Consider the following 19,311-nt stretch of genomic DNA (forward strand, 5'->3'; position numbering starts at 1 on the left):
TTACCATGTCCTGATCTTACAACTTCCTTCTCTGGGTATTCGTAGCAGATATATAGACACAAACTATTTCTTTTAAACCACAGGATTCTAAATACCAACCTCTGCAAGTATCTGCATTTGAATGTATCATTTTTTGAAGAAATGAGATTTCAAGTTGAAATAAAGTGATATATTCCTTAATGTTCCCAATCTTTCAGCCTGAGATCATTAGTGATGTCATTCAGTCACTCAGGGGCCACACGTGCCCTTCCGTTTGATACTCTCCCTACTTTCACTATCATCTCTCAAACACCAAGGGGAAGGGTCAGCTGCTCTTCATTACAATGCTTGTACTGTGGTTTTTCTTAGTGTAAAGTTAGCAAAGGTAATATTTCTCATATCCATATCTTTGTCAAAAGTAAGGAAAGGAGAGATAAATCACACGGCCACAATCATATTTCTTTGTGAAGAATTATTTGTATGCTTAATATGCACATAAATTATACCTCTGTTTTTAAAAACAACAAAAAACTTAAGACACTGTTATGAAATACACCTAAGTTATTTTATTCATTTATACTATCCTGGATGGCCTTTAAGCAACTGAGTTTGTAAACCGAGTGCAGACTTCTCAATTTAAAAATAATTAACTTAGGCCCAGAAAATTCAAATGGCTTGCCAAAGGCACTGGGCTAGTTTTGCTTTAGCTCAACAAACACTCACTGAACACCCAGCCACTGTGCTAGGCACTGCTCATACAAAAGCTGTGAGAAACAGGAGAGACGAACTTAAATGGACACTGTCCCTACCATACTGGTGAAGACAGTGACAGAGGTGTGCACAGATGCTACAGGGTAGAGAACAGGGGCATCCTAAATCAGTCTGGAGAAGGAAATGACATCTGAGATGAGAGTTAAAGGATACAAAAAAGAGTTATCCAAGGAAAGAGGGGCAGGGCAGGAGAGCCCAAGCAGAGCACAGAATGGGGAGTCCATGTACTCACTCTGTTCACGTTGGGAGAGCTAATACTCCTCCTACTCAGCTTCCCCTTTCCTGTCAACTGTTCCTTCACTGTAACTTCCTGTCAGTCAGAAAACATACAGAGGAAAAACACAGATCAGAGACCCACCTCCAAATCAGTACCATGCACAGCAGTGTTTGAGCTACCATCTCTACATACACATTCCTGGTTCTTTAAATCATAGCTGTTTCTTTATGCCTTGGAAAGACCTAGTTCCAAACACTGTGGAGTATTCCAAGTTAACTGTACAGTGGATAGGTTACCTAGATTCTACATTCTTTTCTGTATCTATTGACCGCTGCCTTGAAGCTGACTAAACAAAAGTTAGTCCCAGGAGAAAATTGCCAAAATTAGATTATTCACTTTTGTTTTTCATAAGGATTTTTGGTTAAAACCAAAAAAGCCTCCATATTACTATGTAAAATGAGGTTTAGGGTTCCACTAAGGATTAGGTATACTGCTGGCATCTCTATTATCCCTTTGAGAGATCTACCCTAAAGCTGTGGCAGGCATGACCAGCTAAACAAGAAAGGGCCCATTCTGCCACCTTCCTACATATTTCTTCAGCAACGTTATTGTCCACTATCAAAGAATTTATAAAGTAATTCTTCAGCCAGCAAGAGTTAAGTATTTTCTCCCATTACCTCAAAGCAACTTGATACCATTTAGCACCTTGGTAAAAGTAAACTTCCAAGTGGAGCTTTTGTATGTTCAGACTTAAGTGACAAATTTAATCTAAATTAATATGCTGCACTTAAACAGATACTTCCAAAGTTTAGATGTAACAACACTGTGAACTGCAGAGAGGCAAAGAGAATCAGGCTAGGTTCGCACCGCTACTACCAGCTCTGTTGGCTAACCTGGCGGAGACGATCTAAAGTGAGAAGGTTCTCCACAGCCAGCACACTTCTGAGGTATTTTTCAATATAAGCCTCTGAGTCAGCAGAAGCTGTGTTTTCAACATTAGCTGCCATTCTTGCTAATGTTTCTCGTTCCTCTACTCCATGGGCATCCTGGAGAACAGAAAGCTGTGTATTAAAATTAAGTACTCTATAGAAGAAAACATAAAAGCTTCTTAATCTATACAAACATACACACAGAGAGTACTGAGCTAACAAATGGGATGTATTCCAAAATTCCATTTTAATGCCAGCTTTTGGAACTCAAAATGCATTTTCCCAGAGAAATCGTGGTATAAATGGTGATCAGATTAACTTGCAAGGTTAAACCCAATGCCACTGAAACACAGCACATTCTTAATAAAACTGTCCTCTGCTTTTTTCCTACTGCAAACGAAAACGTTATTGGTTAGAAAGGATTTGGTGGAAATAGCTGGAAATACAACCAACCACCACAATACTTCAGAAATACATCACTGAGGCAAGAGACAGGAATGAGAAGCTGGGGTCCAAACAGTGCTAGTAGGAGGCAGACACAAGAGAGTAAGAATGAAAGTAGGGCGGCTTTCAACCCTTTCACTCAGCAGCCAACCATGGACTACATGTTCAACATGTGGCAGCTTCTAAAATTGGTTCCAATCCTCAATCCTCAACACAGGCTACAGGAGGTGTAGCACCCACCAAGAAGAAAAGTATCTCGGTAAATTCTCACTCACTGTGCTTTCCCCCAGAGCCCAGCCCTGCTCCTCTCATGTGGGTGCCCCATGCATATCAATGGGACGCTCACAAGTCAGGGAGGGCTGTTGTTAGTGCATTTAATCATGTCAGGCTAGCTTGGCTCATAACAAATTACTCTTCTCAGAGAAAATCTGATACTTTATTTACTTGTGAATTTGTTATAATAATGTCACAAACTACAAAATATATAGCCATATGCCACTGCATCTTAAGATGCCATCAACTTTAAGGAAAAAAAATATTTTATATACCACTAAGGAGGAAAAAAAAACTCTGCCAATTAACTTTAAGATATCAATTATAAGACACATTCTAACATCAAAATTATTTTTAAAAATTTAAGCGAGCTTTATTACAGATAAAATATGGAAGAATCTGGAAGGTGGCTTAAGTTCACAAAACTTCTACCTCCTGTAGTGATTCATTTGGGCCTTTTAATAACCCTGAAAAGAAGCAATCATCCTCATTTTACAGATGAGGAAAAAGGAAAGCCACATAACTGGCAAAAAAGGCAAGATCAGGAGTCAAGAGACTAAGTCCTAATCTTGCATATTTTGCCAAAGTACAATCTGCATCTCCACACTCACTCCTTGATTTCAGACAGTGAGTGTCACAGAAGGAACTGCTCTACTCTTTTCCACGGTCCTTTTCTTAGAAGCCTCCCTTCCCCCACCCCGTTACCAGCTGTGCCACAGACCAGATGAAGAATCTGGGATTAAATATTAGGAAGCACATATATAAACTACATCATGCATCAAGCTTCCGTGGGGGGGGGGGGGTATTATAAACTCCATATGCTTGATTCCTATGACTTTCTCAGTTTAGAAAGAGAAATAACAAGAAGAAAATAATAGAAACTATAATAATGGCAATTACAATCAACTGCTCAGTGTGTGCACGACTTATATATATCATCTCATTTAATCCTTAAAAACAACCCTGTACAGAAGCTATCACTAACCCAATCTAATAAATGAAAAAAATTGAGGCTCCAAGTAACTTACCAAGTTCACCTCACTAATAGGTGACAAAAATAAGATTTCTGTGTGATTCCAAAACGCAAGCCTGAATCTCTGTTTTCAGGGACGTGCTATGTTACGTCCCTTTGAGGGGGACAATATTGTTATCTTATGTCTACTAAGAGTAAAAAGGAGCACTGTCTTCTAGGAGTGTTGATTTGCTTTTTAAAAGGAACTCCTTTGGGGCGCCTGGGTGGCTCAGTGGGTTAAAGCCTCTGCCTTCGGCTCAGGTCATGATCCCAGGGTCCTGGGATTGAGCCCCACATCGGGCTCTCTGCTTAGCGGGGAGCCTGCTTCCTCCTCTCTCTCTGTCTGCCTCTCTGCCTACTTGTGATCTCTGTCAAATAAATAAATAAAATCTTAAAAAAAAAAAAAAAGGAACTCCTTTAACAAAATACTAAAACCAGAACCTTTAAGACACAAATATATTTTACAATGAATCACATTAAGATTAGGAAATTTCTTCTACAAATCTATAGTGTTTACCCAAATACACAATTTCATTGACTATATATTTCTTAGGTAGGTGACTTTCAAGGAGTTAGTTAGCTCTTTTTACATGTTTATTTTTTGTAAACTCAAACTTCATATGATCCTTCACCTCTGGAATATTGGAGACAATTTCAAAAGTCACTCCACAGCCAGGAATAGAACTTCGATGTGACATCTTTTTTAGGAGACTCTGAGCAAAACCCTAGAGAAAAACAAAAAAGAAAGATACGGTTTCCTACCTCAAAAACTGAGTTTTCATTAACAAAGAGCTCAAAGGATACTGCATTCACCCTAACCAAAAAGAAACAGAGCATATTTCCGATATAAGCAAGCTGAAACCCAAATCACTAAATACAGGCTCTTCAACTTTGTCTCAGCACACAAAAATCAATTTACTAGGCTCCTGCCCTTTGACAGGTCCTACACCCAATATATGAAGAATATAAACCCAAAACTCTAGAAACTGACACTGGGCATCTGGTTCAGGTCTACTTAAAGGCTACGGAAATAAGACTGTTGACTTCGATAAAATAAAATGACCTTCTAAGATGTGAGTGAGGACTGGTGACTCTTACACTTTTTTTTCACCAGTACGATGGACATCTTGCAGCATGAATATTGACAAGTTCAGGCATTAAATTCTTGACCAAAGCAGGATCGTTATGAAGAATGATTTAAGAGTGCACGGTCATTGTTTATGCTGACTGTGCTCTTCGCACAGTTAAGAATTGAACCGTTGAATTAATGCATAGATGACTCATTTGAAGATGCTGCTAAGACTGAACATCCTGTAGAGGTTGAAGAGAGCAGGGATGAGGGCAGAATACAACTGGTGAATAAAGATAAGAAGAAGAGAGAATTTTAAACCAACACCCAACCTTTTCCCTCATGCAAAAGGGAAGTAGGAAATATGTGAAAACTCCCAAAGAATATAGAAAAATTAAGCCACTTGGTCTTAGAAGTACATAATTTCACAAACCTATTTAATACTAATTTCTTTCCTATTCAGTGCTCTTTAGTTACTTTTTTAAAAGACCGTAGCTCTTAGAATGCAAAGAGACCACTGATTTCAGCCCTTCGTGAGCCTTGCAATGCAGAGCCACAGCCCATTACACCAGTCAGGGAACAGCTAAGGTTTTTTTTTTTTTCCCATGGTTCAGGTAGGGAGGGGGGTGCTGTTGTTAATTTACCTTTTGTTTTCTTTCTGTATGGAACTATTGAAGCTGATTTGCATATATGAGCATCATAAGGAATATTAGTGTCATAGGGAAGTCCCCATTCTTGTCATAAAGAAGCAATTTTTAGGACTGAAAGATCTGAAACTGGGAGGAAACCCAAGTCATTTTCTTAGGTTTCCTCTTAGGAGGAAAACTGGCATGTCCTAAAGTACTATCATGTCATTCAGTATAAATCTGATAATATCACGTCATTTCATCCGGGGGAAAAACGGAGGTAAATTCTTGCCACTATAAGAAAAAATTAAAAACAAACAAAAAAGACACCACCACCAGAGGAAGCTTGGTGACTCCACGATGCATCCTTTCTGTTAAGGATTCGGTGGGGCTGGTGCCGTACCAGGCCAGTCTCGTTGCCTGGCAAGCAGAATCTCTAGCTCAGGAATGGCAAATCACTCTTCAAAATGCTCCTCAAGAGCAACGCATCTTTTTCTATCCTTTAAAGACTTCCAAGAAGAGAGAGTTGGAGAAAAGAGCGAACAGGAGACACACCATATACGTCTATAGCTCACCCGATGACCCGGATTTTATTGATGCTGGATTGCCAAGCTAAAGACCTGCAATTTTCACAGCATTACCACCAGTCTTCATTTCAAAGATGGATATCAGTGTGACATTTAGAACTAAAGATTAATTTTTAGGGGTGGAGATTACATCTAGGACTCTGTCAACCGTGACTGTGCTCTTTTAAATGAAAAGATTTCTTTTCATCTGTCCTGGTTTTAGTCAGTGTGTTGAGAAGGCCTCAAAAAAAGTGAGCACAGACAGTTCAAAGAATCCCTAGAATGAGCCTCCCAAATCCTGTATTTGCAAAGTCAATGGCAGAAATAGTTTATGTTCTTCCCTTGAAGCTGTCTACTAAACCCAGTCATACGGCACGAGGTCCCTCATAATCCAGCTCCAACTGTATGGACAGCCAGGGCCCCACCTCTGCGGCACGCCCTGTCACAATGCCTGTCACACTCCGCAGCTCGAGGTCCCAGTCAGCCCTGCCCTGTCCTTCCTCACCCCCTGCACTGAACAGCGTATGTCCTCCTCTGGCACGGTGTCTGTAAAGGAATGGCCGGCATGCTACACCCTGGCTCTGATGGCTTCTCGGACGTGCTCTCCATGGCTTCGCCCGCAGTCTTCCCGCACTCAGGGAACACCTGCCTTCCCGCACTAACCCAACAGAGGCGCCGTCTGTTTATTCAGCTACACACGCTGATGGACACTGGTGGTTTCAAGATGCAGACTAATTCTTACTCATCTTGCTACCCAAAAGCTCGACAGAGTACACTATCCAAATATTTGAGTCCACACATTAGCAGAGATGACTGAGAGGGCAGAAAGAAGCACAAAGCAGAGGGTGAGTCCAAGCAACAGCTAATCTGCAGAGAACTGTCACGTCTTGTGCGACCCAAAGGTAAAGCCAAAAACCTAGAACTGCGCTTTGACGGGGCATTGGGGCACCCATCTGTGACTCTGTAATAAGAAGGACTCACTGTAATAACTGAACACTATCTAGGAGGAAGTCAGAACAGCAGGGGCCGGGAATGAAGCAGACCCAATTACACGACAGCAAGGGCTGAGTTGAAGAGAAAAGTGAAACAGTTCATAGAGGCTGTGTGGACAAGAGGCCAGAGCAATCATTCCTGGCCCTGCCCCTAATTGGACCTGTGATTAAAATCAGTTCTTCAACTGGGATTAATGACTCACCTGCCGGCCATGAACATGGACACAAATTCGTTTCCGTAATACCAGCTGCATGTCGGCCGGATGGCTGAGCTGGACTGTCACCCGCACAATCAGATACACGCGCTCATCTGCTGGAGTGCCTTTACTGAGCTGAGGACAGCTGTGCACGGCAGAGTCCCAAGAGGCTTCTGCTCTCACCTGCGGGGACCAAAAGAACATACTTTGTTTGCCCTCTCCTCCTGAACACAAAACACTTCACAAGGAAACATACTGGCTTGGCTGAAGTTGGACATACTGGTCCCCACTGAAGATCTACTAGAAGTGGCCTGAAAGACTCCGGGATGTGAGGATGTGGCCTCCATCACTCTAGTCTGGGAAGTATAGGGGATAATGTTCTTGGCTGGTGGGATTCTAAAATGTTTTTATTTTGCAAAATGCTCAAACATAAAGGAAAGATGTAAATTCAGGACAATGAACTCCTGTGTTATCTTCCATCTAGAATCATCAGCTATTAATATTTTGCCACTTCTCCTTTCTCTCTTACAACTCATACACATGCAGGATTATTTTTTGCTGAACCGCTTTTGAGTCAGTTACAGACCTGTTACTCTACCTGCCTAAAAAGATTAACAAGTATCTTCTAACAGTGAGAACATCCTCTGACTTAACTATAGGACAATTATATTCAGGAAATTTAACATCAACACAATACTATGATATAATACAGTCCATATCCAAATCTTTCAACTGTTCCAATCCAGGATCACTAACTGCACTTAGCTGTCATGTCCCTTTAGTCTACTTTCATCTGGAATGGTTCCCCAGCCCTTCTTTGTCACCCATGACACTGATAGGACCACTGTTGTATAGAAGGCATCACAGTCGGGTGTGCTAGCTTTGCCCCCTACTATTGAAGTTTTGCATCTTTTAGGAATACCACTAAGGGATGATGTGCCCTCCAGAGCACCCCATCAGCTTTCCTCGCTTTAACTACTTTTTCACTTTTCCAGTATACTCAAAACTAGAAAGTAAGCCCCCACTGTACACACATCACCCAGATTCAAACATTATCAAGATTTTGCCACACTGCCTTTATCTACTCTTTTTGCCCTCTTCTTAAAATGTCTTTACTGAAGAATTAAAGGAGATCCCAAACACTGTGTCATTTTACCTATATGCACTTCAGTAGCATTTCCCCAGAGAGGGGACCACTGCTGGCCTGAACTATGAATACTAACAGAGATCCTTTACCAGAAGGGGAACTAATTTGACCGTCCACTCCTTCTGGAAGGGGTTCCACTCTTTCTGGAAGTCACAATGAAAGGTTTTCATTTATATTTCTTGAGAAATGTAAGCATTAAAATGATTACATTGCTGACCATTTCAAAAGACATATGGAAAGGTTAAAGAAACTAGTTTTCATATGATTTTCCCTACTTATGCTTTGTTTACCTCTCCATCATGCTGTTTTACAATCTGCAGTTCAAAGAACTCATCCTCTTCTTCCCCGGTTAGGGTAGCATCCCATCCACCAGCTTCTGGGTCATCAAGATTATCTTGGGAGCTGAAATCATCAGCTAAAAGCAAGTTCCATTAAATCAGAGATCATTTCAAAGGAAAACCCCTACCAGCTAAATTTCAATGTGCTTAGTATTAAAATTCTACTGCCTCAAATTTCATTTGCTTTTGGCTCTAAAATCTCACATGACATGGAAGAGAACCATTAAACAGTTCACAGTTCTTAGAGATGGATAGACTCTCAAGAAATTATCTTAACCAATCTCCTACCTTTATGCCTTATTGTACATGGAAGGCAAATGAAGCCAAGATACCCAAGAGATTACTCAAGGTCAGCCCGTAAATGTTAATGATAGGATTATAACCCAAATTCCCCATCTTTTAGTGCACTGAAGAAATGAGAAGCGAGAGTGATTCCAATTATCTGACCGTTAAGTTCAACAAAAGAATCAACTGGCTACATGAGCCAAAAACTTGGAGGGTTGCCCCTTGGCCCTTTAGTTATTTAGTTCTAAGTCTGGCCCTCCCAACCCCCTATCCATCTTAAGCTTGTGAGCAGCCATCAAAGTATCTTTCTAGTATGTGGGCTTATGGGGATCAAGAATGGGCATCAGGCTGCACAAGTTTTTGATCATGTCTTGGGATGTCCATACAAACAGGTCTTCTATAAGCTTATTCTTTCCCGCTCTTACCTTCCTACACACGTGCACAAGCACGTGCACACACGAGCCCCTCAACTATCTAGGAACCTAACGTAAGGACAGTAGGCCCTGGAGTAAGCTTCAGCTCCAAGGCGCCAGAGAACAACAAGGTAGGCTAGAGAGCTGTGGCAAAACACTGAAACCGTTGCAGGTGGACAGACAGTAGAAGTGACTTAAGCATTATTTGCTAACTCTGTGTGCACACAAAATTTTCCATATGTCTAAATAAACCAAGTAGTACAAGATGCTAAATACCTTAAGTTATTATAACTCACTTTCAGCTGGGTGGAAACAAACCACTGAGGACATCCAAGCTTGCCTATCTAGGACAGTTCATTATAATACACAGTTTCTCTGCAGATGTTTTAGGAATTTAACTGCTGACTTTTACCTTATCATTAGCTCTTTAATCTACCTTTTCATTTTTATTTTCCTTCCTTGGACAGAATAAATGTAAAATGTAGCCACATCTAAAATATTTTATATGAAGGAGAAAAAAGTCAGAAAAATTGGACAGTTTCTCACAAATAAGCAATGCAGGAATGAGGGCATAAGAACTCAGAGGAGCGCCTGGGTAGCTCAGTGGGTTAAGCCTCTGCCTTCGGCTCAGGTCATGATCCCAGGGCCCTGGGACCCAGCCCCGCATTGGGCTCTCTGCTCAGTAGGGAGTTTGCTTCCCCCTCTCTCTGCCTACTTGTGATCTCTCTCTCTCTGTCAAATACATAGATAAGTAATCTTAAAAAAAAAAAAAAAAAAAAAAGAACTCACAGAAAAAGTGAGAAATTTATTAGCTAAGGTTAAGAAAACACCAGATAAAAGAAAGCATCCTACATAAGCATCACTAGTTATTAGACCTTTCCAGAGAGAAGTCTTTTCCTAAGAATAAAGAAGACAACACTGAAGTGCAGGGAAACACCTGCTACTGCTACTTCACATGAAGAGAAGAACAAAGCACACACGCAGCCGTTAACGGATTACCCAGTGAAATGTGCAAACGCCCTGGGATGAAACATACCTACCTCTGCTACAGAAATATTACTCTTACAGAAAATTCATTCTGAGTCAAGTGTCAGTGTCCCTCCGCATACATAAAATAGACCCTAACCATACTCTTACAGAATTGCCTAACTGCAGACTTCGTTAGAATCTAAGTGTTACTCGGACACTAATTTGTCTGAGGTAAGCCTTTAGAAAGCATCTCCTAACTTACCATTTAAGTCGAGGAATATAACAGGAATGTGTGTTTCCATCCCAGGAACTGGGGTCCTAAAACATAATAAACAAATAGCACCTCAAATAAAGCCGACTTTCTCAGCAGAATGTACTTTGAGACACAGCGTTAACCCACACTGAGAAGTATTACAGGTCGAGCCAATAACACTGTGGGTATTGTGTTTTTGTCATAATTTCACATCAGAGATGCCCCAAAGACTTACCTGTAAATGCTGCTTCTTTTCACTGGTGCTCTTGTGTATAATTATCATACGTTCTGATCCTAGAATTCAGTCTTATAAGATACAGCTACCTGTTTGTAATTGAAGCTTCCTTGTTTAAAGTTACTTTCTTAAAAAATTATATACCTAAGGGCCCCATATGGCTTAATTTACTATTTTTAATTTCTATAAAGTGGCACAGAACATTTGCTGACAGTACAGTTTAAGCCAGCACAAAACCAAAAACTCCTGGAGATGCAATTTTATTATGAACGAATGGTCCTTTAAGGGAATGACCCAAGTAATTAACATATTAACTTTTCTTTTTTAATGCTAAGTGCAGTGGTATTAAATATTGATTTAGATTCTCAGAATTCTTAATTACTTGGGCCAATAGCAATATTATTTAATAAAACAGTTTTAAGCCATAGTTACTCCAACTCATGAAAATAATTTAACACTTCCTCTAATTCAAACTTTTCCCCCTATGCTATGATGAGTCTTCCATTAGTTGAAACAGAGGCAAAACTGATATGGAGAGTGCGCAGCTCAGTAAGCATCTGAAAAGTCTGAAGATATGTGGCAGCATTCATACCATTCTGCTGGGGCCCCTGGAATGCCACTGCCAGCGGAGGGGACCATGACTGCATTTCGCTCCTCAGTCAGAGTCAGCCTCATCTCTAGAAGTTGCGCTTCACGGTCAGCATCATCCTCTGTTTTATCTAGAACATCAAGAATGAAGATCAAATATAGACTTCTCACTTGATTTACACTTTCATCCTGCATATCAACAGGATTTGATTTGACTGTATTCAGGTACTGGTTGATGAGGGTTCACCGAAAACTTATTACTTCCCTAATTAGTAATAAAAAAAATCACAGTAAGAAATGAACTATAAGCTAAAGAGCTGGTGTACTCTTATAGAAAGGCCATCTCTGGCTCACGGAAGGCCGCCATGGGCCAGCACATGAATAATTTCTTCCAGAATTAGAGGATTCAGGTGCTTTTGGATAAGAAATCAAGAACGTTAGCATCCCCCTTAATTTATTTTTGAAGGACAATGTTTACATACTGTATTTTCTCTCTTTGTTGGGGGTGGGGGGGAACTTACAGAAAGACATCATTACAGTTAAATAAATGTTATTCTGAAAGGATATGACATTAATAAGTAACATTCCTATACGCATTATTGATGTGTCCATCTACTTCTAATTTATATAGCTGCAAATGAAATTAATTATGCACAGATTTGGTGGGGGGGGAGGAAATATTCAACTTGCTTTTCTTACCATGTTTACTGACAAGCTTCTGCAGTTGTTGATCTAAGTATTCCTGACGTTTTGTTAACGCATTTAGCCATTTTCGACGCAGTCTCTCTAAATCCCGATCCTGGAAGAAAGCACGGGAAATTATGGCAAATATAATGTCAAGACAAGATATTTGAAACCAATGCTCCGTCTACCTTACTCTAAGGCTTCAAAAATGTGAAGTATTATATATCAATCTGTTTATTACCACTACTAGTTGACTCCAATCATTATTCAGAACAGGAAATTCCAGAAATCAAAGCACTGCTGTTACTGGAAAAAGACAGCTTCTGAAAGGGCATTCTCTGATATCTAGAACCAGTTTTATTTCTATTGGTTTGAGAGGCAGAACTCCAAGTAACTAAGATCTACAATGTCCCTCTGCTGGATAAAAATCACAAATACTTGGGCACTAGCTGGCTATCAGGAGAGCATATGACTCTTGATCTCCGGGTCGTGAGTTTGAGCCCTACACAGAAGGTAGATATTACAAAAAAAAAAAAAAAAAAAAAAGGGAAAACCTAAAAAAAAAAAAAAAAAAAAAATCACAACTACTACCGAATAATCTTCAATTCTATATCTGTGGGAACCATCATAAGAATTCCTCAAACTTCTTACCTGTTTCAGCCTTCAACATGTTTCACTGGTCTCTACAAACAGCATGTAAATGCTTCTCTCCCTTATTTCTTGTGGGGGGTTTTTGGAGAGGAGAGGGGGCGTTATCACCAGACTAAGAACTCTACCAATCAACACCCGACTGTATACCAATCTTGCCTCGTTTCCTTTCATAATAAAGTTAACAAGACTGGGTAGATCAGTGGAATGCTGAGGATACAGTGTGTATCTGGATTTCACTAAAGCACTTAACCAAATAGCTCATGACGTTCTTGTAGACAAGATGGAGAAATGTGCAATGAATCTACTTGAATGAAATCATAAATGACTGAAATATCACATCCAAAGAACAATGATTAATGGAATAATGTCAGCTTAAAAGAAGTCTCTATTGTTGTGCCATACGACTCTGTATTTAACCCTATCTGATCCAATATTTTTATCAGTCACTTATAGGAAGGCAGACATTTTTATCAAATTATAATGATGCAAAACCAGGAGAGTGACTACACTGGATGACATAATCAGGATCCAAAGAGCTCTGACAGTCCTAAACAATGACTAGCAAGACTAACAAGATAGAACTTGACAGACATAAACAAAATCTTGCAGGAGATTAGGAAGGGGTGGCGGGCAAAACCAAACCTGTGTGACTCTTGCAAGTGGGAAAGGGTGACCTAGTTTAGAAGATGGAAAATACCTAACCAGTGTTGTTTGACTGAGGCTCATTATGAGATAGCTCTTACAGGGAAAAGTGTGGGCGACTCCACTCAAGGAGAGAAAGAGTGTAAGAATAAGGATCTGGAGAAATGGATCTGTAGGGAACTTAGATGCAGAGCTCCAGGTTTGGAAAAGGGTAACAGTCACAAATGATTTCCTACACTGAAGTCTACGAAACTTGTTTTAATTTGAGAAAAAGCAGTATTTGATTCAAAATTAACTGTGTAGTTATTAAGTAACAGTATGACAAGACTCAGGAATGCGTGATTCAGCACTGGAATCCAAGCACATTTGATGAGGCCAACAGGTACTTCCTTACCTGGTAGCTGTCCATGTCCTCCTCTTCCTCCTAAAAGAAAAAATGGAAACTAAAACAATCATTTTTCCAGGAGTCAGACTATGCTCAACAACCAGAATCTTTTCCCATACTTCATATTTTCTAATTTAGTGAATATATTATTTCTCACCTATGCTCACCCTACTCTCGGTTTTTTATAGTTTTCAGGAAGTTGGAGTCAAACCTTAAGCTTCTCATAGGAAAGTGAAGAACACTCATTTGACCTTTTTAGGAACCAGTACAATACTTTCCCTGCTGGGTTTATAGTCCCACTCCCCAGGAGAAATCAAACACCTGCTGGCAAACAGTCTTTACAAGCCAGCAGGGGGTTTCTGCAGAGGGGGTGGGTGATAGGGGAAGTTAATCACCAGTAGACAACCAAGGAACTTCTAGAGACTTCAATGTCTTAACCCTCAGTCTGCCATTTACCAGGGCAAAACCAACAGTCTGGTGCAAGTGCAGCGATTCCATGCAAATGCAATATAGTAAAAAAAAAAGAAAGAAAAGAAAGAAAGAAAGAAGGAAAGAAGAAATCAAAGAAAAACGAAAGAAAAAACTGAAAGAATTGTTCAGAGAAGGCAGTTTTCAGGCAGGTTCCAAAAGACTCTCTTATCTTGTCAGGTCTTTCAGCAAGAACATAACTGGCACAGAAACTTACATGAAAGGTCTCATGAGTCTTCGGGGATCTCAGTGTTCTAACTTTTACACATCCAATGCCAACAGACAATATACATTCTTCCATCAATGGTAAAGTCCCAGATTCCTGCACAGACTTCACTTCCACTTGGACTCGCCGGGACTGTCCCTGTATCACAGGTATTTTGCTTAAAAATCAGTTTAATTTCTAAAAATTTGGTTAAGAGAGACCCCTACAGGCTGATGTTGAGAAAGCATTTAACTCTGGAGACATTGTTTCACCATATATTAAAAATTAAGCAGTAAACTACCAATTGAAAAACTAATCAGGAAAAATAATTTAACTTTTCAGCAAATGGAAAGACATGGAATATTTATGGCTTGCATACTTTTTCAATAAAAAGAAACATTAAGAGAAAACATTCTAACAAAGGAAATGCAAAAAAGAAAAGGACAATAAAAACTGTTAAACTCACTTATAAAAAATACAAATTAAAATAAGCACAATACATCTTTATTTTCACTTACTAAACTAGCAATTATCTTTTAAAAAGGCAATTTCTGATAGTGCCCATAGGTTATAAATCAGGTGATTACATACATCGTTGCTGGGAATATAAACTGGTAAAGCTTTCTGCAAGGCAATCTGCCTTAAAAATATAAGGATCCCTTGACCAGCAATTCAACTTTCTAGGAATCGGTTCTCAGTAAATAATCATATGTTGTATAAGGAATCTTAAAGCAATATATGTTAAGAATAACAAAAAAACAGACACAAATATATAAAATTAAAACTGTTCAAACTGTGCGTATATAATAATATATAATAATATTAGTCATTAAAATATTGCTGGAAGAAAACATATGTGATATATTAAGTTAAAAAGTATGGTTGGGGCATCTGGGTGGCTCAGATGGTTAAGCGTCCAATTCTTGATCTCATGATCTCTGGGTCATGAGATCAAGTCCTGCATGGGGCTCAATACTGGGTGTGGAGCCTGCTTTAAGATTCTCTTTTCCTCTCCCTCTAGCCCTCCCCCACCACCATCTTGCCCTCTCAACCTCTCAAAAAAAAAAAAAAAAAAAAGCATATGGTAAACAATGTTAACCAGACCTTTAAAAAAAAAAAAAAAGAGATTACCAAACCCAAAAATATATTATGATCTACTTTTAAAAATAAGCAGTCAGAAATAAGAATGATGACCACTACCCTGGATTCACCGCTCTAATCCCAAATAATTTAAAACCGGGCTGCAAAATGAAAAATTGAGCAGAGAGAAGCTGTTCCGTCTTACATAAACTTTCATAATAAACACAATGTGATCCTCTATGTTTATAATGAAGTAGTATTTTACAAGAAGATCCTCCATATTCCCAAATTACTGACCTCAAAGTCAGTTTGTGAATTTCAGGGATGTAAAACAGAATTTGAACAATGGAATCTGCATGTGTAACTTTAAGTCAGTTACTCTTCCCCTCTTCCATCAGATTTTAATTCCCAAGAGCTTCGTGTTATCAGGGAAATCAATTTAGGCAATGATTAATCAGAAGACTAGATTTGAAGAGATGGGTTACAGCTGTTTTTGATTTAGTATTTTCCAAGGATTATGTGTCACGTATCTTGTGGAAAGAGTACCTCAGAAAACATTTTAATTTAAAATAGTTCAGTCATTTCAATTAGCCACAGTTTTGTTTGTTTACTTTGTTTGAAACAAAAAGTAACCTACTCTGTGTGTGGGCCCACACTGGGAGAGTGAGTCCTAGGCACTGTAGGGGGAGGGTTCAAGGTTGGCACAGAAAGAAAAAGGAGGGAAAGATCCAGAACAGCTACTATCCCACAGAAAAGCTTTTAAACAGTATACTTAAATTCACAGGTTGAACTTCCTGTAACTGCTAATATTTGAGCATTTTTAAACTACAAAACAGGCAATTTCATATGTTCTCCTCTGCCGTTTTACTGTTCAAGAACAGTAGGTTCTAGTTTTGAAATATTTTAATTCAAATGAGCCTACCATCCAAGTCCTTCTATCAACGAGCCACACATGCTTCTATAACCTCCTCTTTTACTGCTTTCCAGGTCTTCCTACATGTTACTTTCTCCCCAAATTTACCTAATTCCAACCATTGTGTCTTTATTGTTGTTGTTTATGTATGAAAAAAAGCCTTTGCACTACTGATTCAGCATCCACGTCAAGACCAACACCCTTCAAAAAAAAGAACCTTTCCTGATGAACTTAAGTCATCTTTGAACACTTTTAGTAAAGGCTGTCAGAAATATGACAAATACTTATATATTCTATTTATACTAAACCATAGAGAATTATCTGGTCTTGCCTTCCAGGGAACGAATTTCTGAGGCATCCAAAAAAGATATATATATAGCTTTAACAGATGTTCAGAAAAAGATGTTCTTCACACCCTTAAGAATCCTATTTTATGTATATATCTGATGCTACAGTTTAAACTAATTTCCTTTTCCTTTCAATTCTTCGCCCATACATGAATGAATTTGCTAAAATCCACTTGCTGGGGTCAGGGAACAAATGCTGACCAGCTTTCCCCTTCTGAAACATTCAGAAACTTAAACATTTAAGCAAACTTTCTTTTTCCTTTAACCTTTTCTCATATTCTGCTTTGAATGATTTCAACATTCATTTTCAAGAGCTATTCTAATATCTTCCCATTGTTCTAAAGTATAGAAATTATCATGGTATATAATATTCTACTAAATTTTGAATTGATGTAATGTAGAGTAAAAAGTATTTCCAAATCTCCCATGTAAATTCTACATTTACATATAGAAAATAAAGATACATATAGATACATATGTATCATAGAAAATAAAGATACATATAGAAAATAAAGATATTTTCTCTTTAGCTGGCAGCAGAAACGCTTTACAGATTATAATCCACCTGGGGTTAAGTGACAATTCCTACCTATTTCTCTGCTACACTGATTTCTGGCAGGCATTCATATCTACTTAGCTGCATTTATTTAATACCTCCTGCCGTATCCCAGAAAGATATTTGGTCTTTGTCCTCATGTCCTGGCAGAGAGCTCCTGAAACTCTCAGAACTTCCTGAGTGATAATGATTATAAGTGTATCTTTTAATGATGCAACTTTAAATCTGACAGTTCTTGGTAGGCCCCCAGGTAGCTTTAGGAAGGGGGCTGGCAGCAAAAAACAAACAAACAAACAAAAAAACAAGGCTTCACTGGAAGTTTGTAACTGTCAGCCCCACCCCAAAACCTCTGTACAGAGCAGAGAAGGGATGGAGATCAAGTTAATCACCTACGGCCAAGCTTTATGCCTGCATAATGAACATCCATAAAAGCCTACAAACAATGAGGTTCAGTGAGCTTCCTGGCTGGGGACAAATCAAGATGGTGGGAGGGTGGCACACCCTGAGAGGACATGAACGCTCCTTATACCTCTTCCCAGACTTTGTCCCAAGCATCTCTTCCATTGGGCTATTCCTGAGTTGTATCCTTTATTTAAAAAGACTAGAAACAAGTAAAGGGGAGGAGAGCTGGGCAAACCTCTGACTTTGTAGCCATGTTGAATAGAACTGAGGACCAGATATTTGCAACTGGCATCTGCAGTGAGGGAAATGTTGTGCTTAAGTCTGAGCCTTTAAACCTGTGGCGTCTGACACAAAACCGAATTGCATTGTGGGACACCACATTGGTGCCTGCAGAGAATCAGAGAAATGGCTGGTGTCAGGAGGAAAAGAACCCTTTCACCTTCCAAGTACCAAGTACTGTGCTTCACATACAGTATCTCTAAAGTTCATACTAGTCCTACAAAGTCGGTATTATCATCACACTTCCACTTTATACCTAAGGGAAGGTTCTGAGAGGTTACGGAACTTGCTCACAGATTTAGGGCTACGCTGTGGGAGACCAGAACTGAACCCTAGCACGTTACTAGCCTGTGAAGTGCTCATTCTTTCTGCCATGTCACACTGCTATACCTTGTCTTTAGAAATATTCTAATGTAACACTGCGTCATATGTTTCTATGGTCTCCTGCAATTCAATTCTAAGTCATTCTTTAAAGTTTATCTTTTTGCTTACTCAAACTTGAGAAGCTGGTTTTAAAATATTATAATTAACAATATATTTTTTTAAAGATTTTATTTATTTATTTGACAGAGATCACAAGTAGGCAGAGAGGCAGGCAGAGAGAGAGTGGGGGAAGCAGGCTCTCCGCTGAGCAGAGAGCCCGATGCGGGGCTTGATCCCAAGACCTGAGATCATGACCTGAGCCCAAGGCAGAGGCTCAACCCACTGAGCCAGCCACCCAGGTGCCCCTATGATTAGCATATTTTTTTTTAAATGAAAGGAAACAGATATGTAGTAGGAGACAATTTTAATAAAAGGATGGACTTGGAGAGTCTAGATTTCATTATCACCGATCTGATATTTCTGCTAACAGGAATCCAGTATCAAGCTTTACAGTGCCAAAGAATTTAATATTAGCATTCAGAATGATAACTTCCACAATTCTGTTACCTGCCGGAGTTGAAAGATTCCTCCTGTTGGCACATCCTTTGCAGAAATTACTTCTACAGGGCAGTATTCGCCATTCTCATTCTGTTCCAAGATTTGAACCCAGAACTCCACTTTTCTGGTAACTTCACTCCATCTAGGAAATAGTTGAAGTTCTTGGAAAATCATACATTTCTATTTCAATACAGGCAGCTTAGGATCCTTCACATGGAAACTAATAATGATAATGACCTCCAAACAGAATAATTCAGTAGAATGACCTGTAGTTCAATGAGTAATATACAAATATATACTAGCAAATATAATTAAACCAAAATTAAACATCAGAACTAGAAATGGTTCCTTCAGTTTGTTCAAAAAGGTATGATAATTACAAATCTATTTCAAAGTGGTTACTCAAAAATCTATATATGGTAATCAGAGGTCCAGAAGAAAGTACAATGATTATCTTCACATAGATAAAGGTAGT

The 19,311-nt window shown here is 39.2% G+C and overlaps 1 protein-coding gene across 1 annotated transcript in view; it reads right to left on the minus strand.

The window, feature by feature from the left end:
• LOC111153078 (kinesin family member 13B) overlaps positions 1-19,311 on the minus strand; it is a 204,417-nt gene that overhangs the window by 51,454 nt on the left and 133,652 nt on the right. The window contains exons 25-35 of the mRNA XM_022511878.1: positions 18,846-18,978; positions 14,351-14,497; positions 13,675-13,704; positions 12,003-12,102; positions 11,308-11,434; positions 10,490-10,545; positions 8,513-8,637; positions 7,082-7,258; positions 4,258-4,350; positions 1,861-2,013; positions 983-1,060 (exon numbers count right to left, since the gene is read on the minus strand). Coding sequence (XP_022367586.1) covers positions 983-1,060; positions 1,861-2,013; positions 4,258-4,350; positions 7,082-7,258; positions 8,513-8,637; positions 10,490-10,545; positions 11,308-11,434; positions 12,003-12,102; positions 13,675-13,704; positions 14,351-14,497; positions 18,846-18,978 — 1,219 coding nt within the window. The remainder of the gene's footprint in view (positions 1-982; positions 1,061-1,860; positions 2,014-4,257; positions 4,351-7,081; positions 7,259-8,512; positions 8,638-10,489; positions 10,546-11,307; positions 11,435-12,002; positions 12,103-13,674; positions 13,705-14,350; positions 14,498-18,845; positions 18,979-19,311) is intronic.

The sequence above is a fragment of the Enhydra lutris genome, unplaced genomic scaffold, assembly GCF_002288905.1.
Source record: "Enhydra lutris kenyoni isolate GAN:26980312 unplaced genomic scaffold, ASM228890v2 scaffoldscaffold3, whole genome shotgun sequence".
Lineage (NCBI taxonomy): Eukaryota > Metazoa > Chordata > Mammalia > Carnivora > Mustelidae > Enhydra > Enhydra lutris.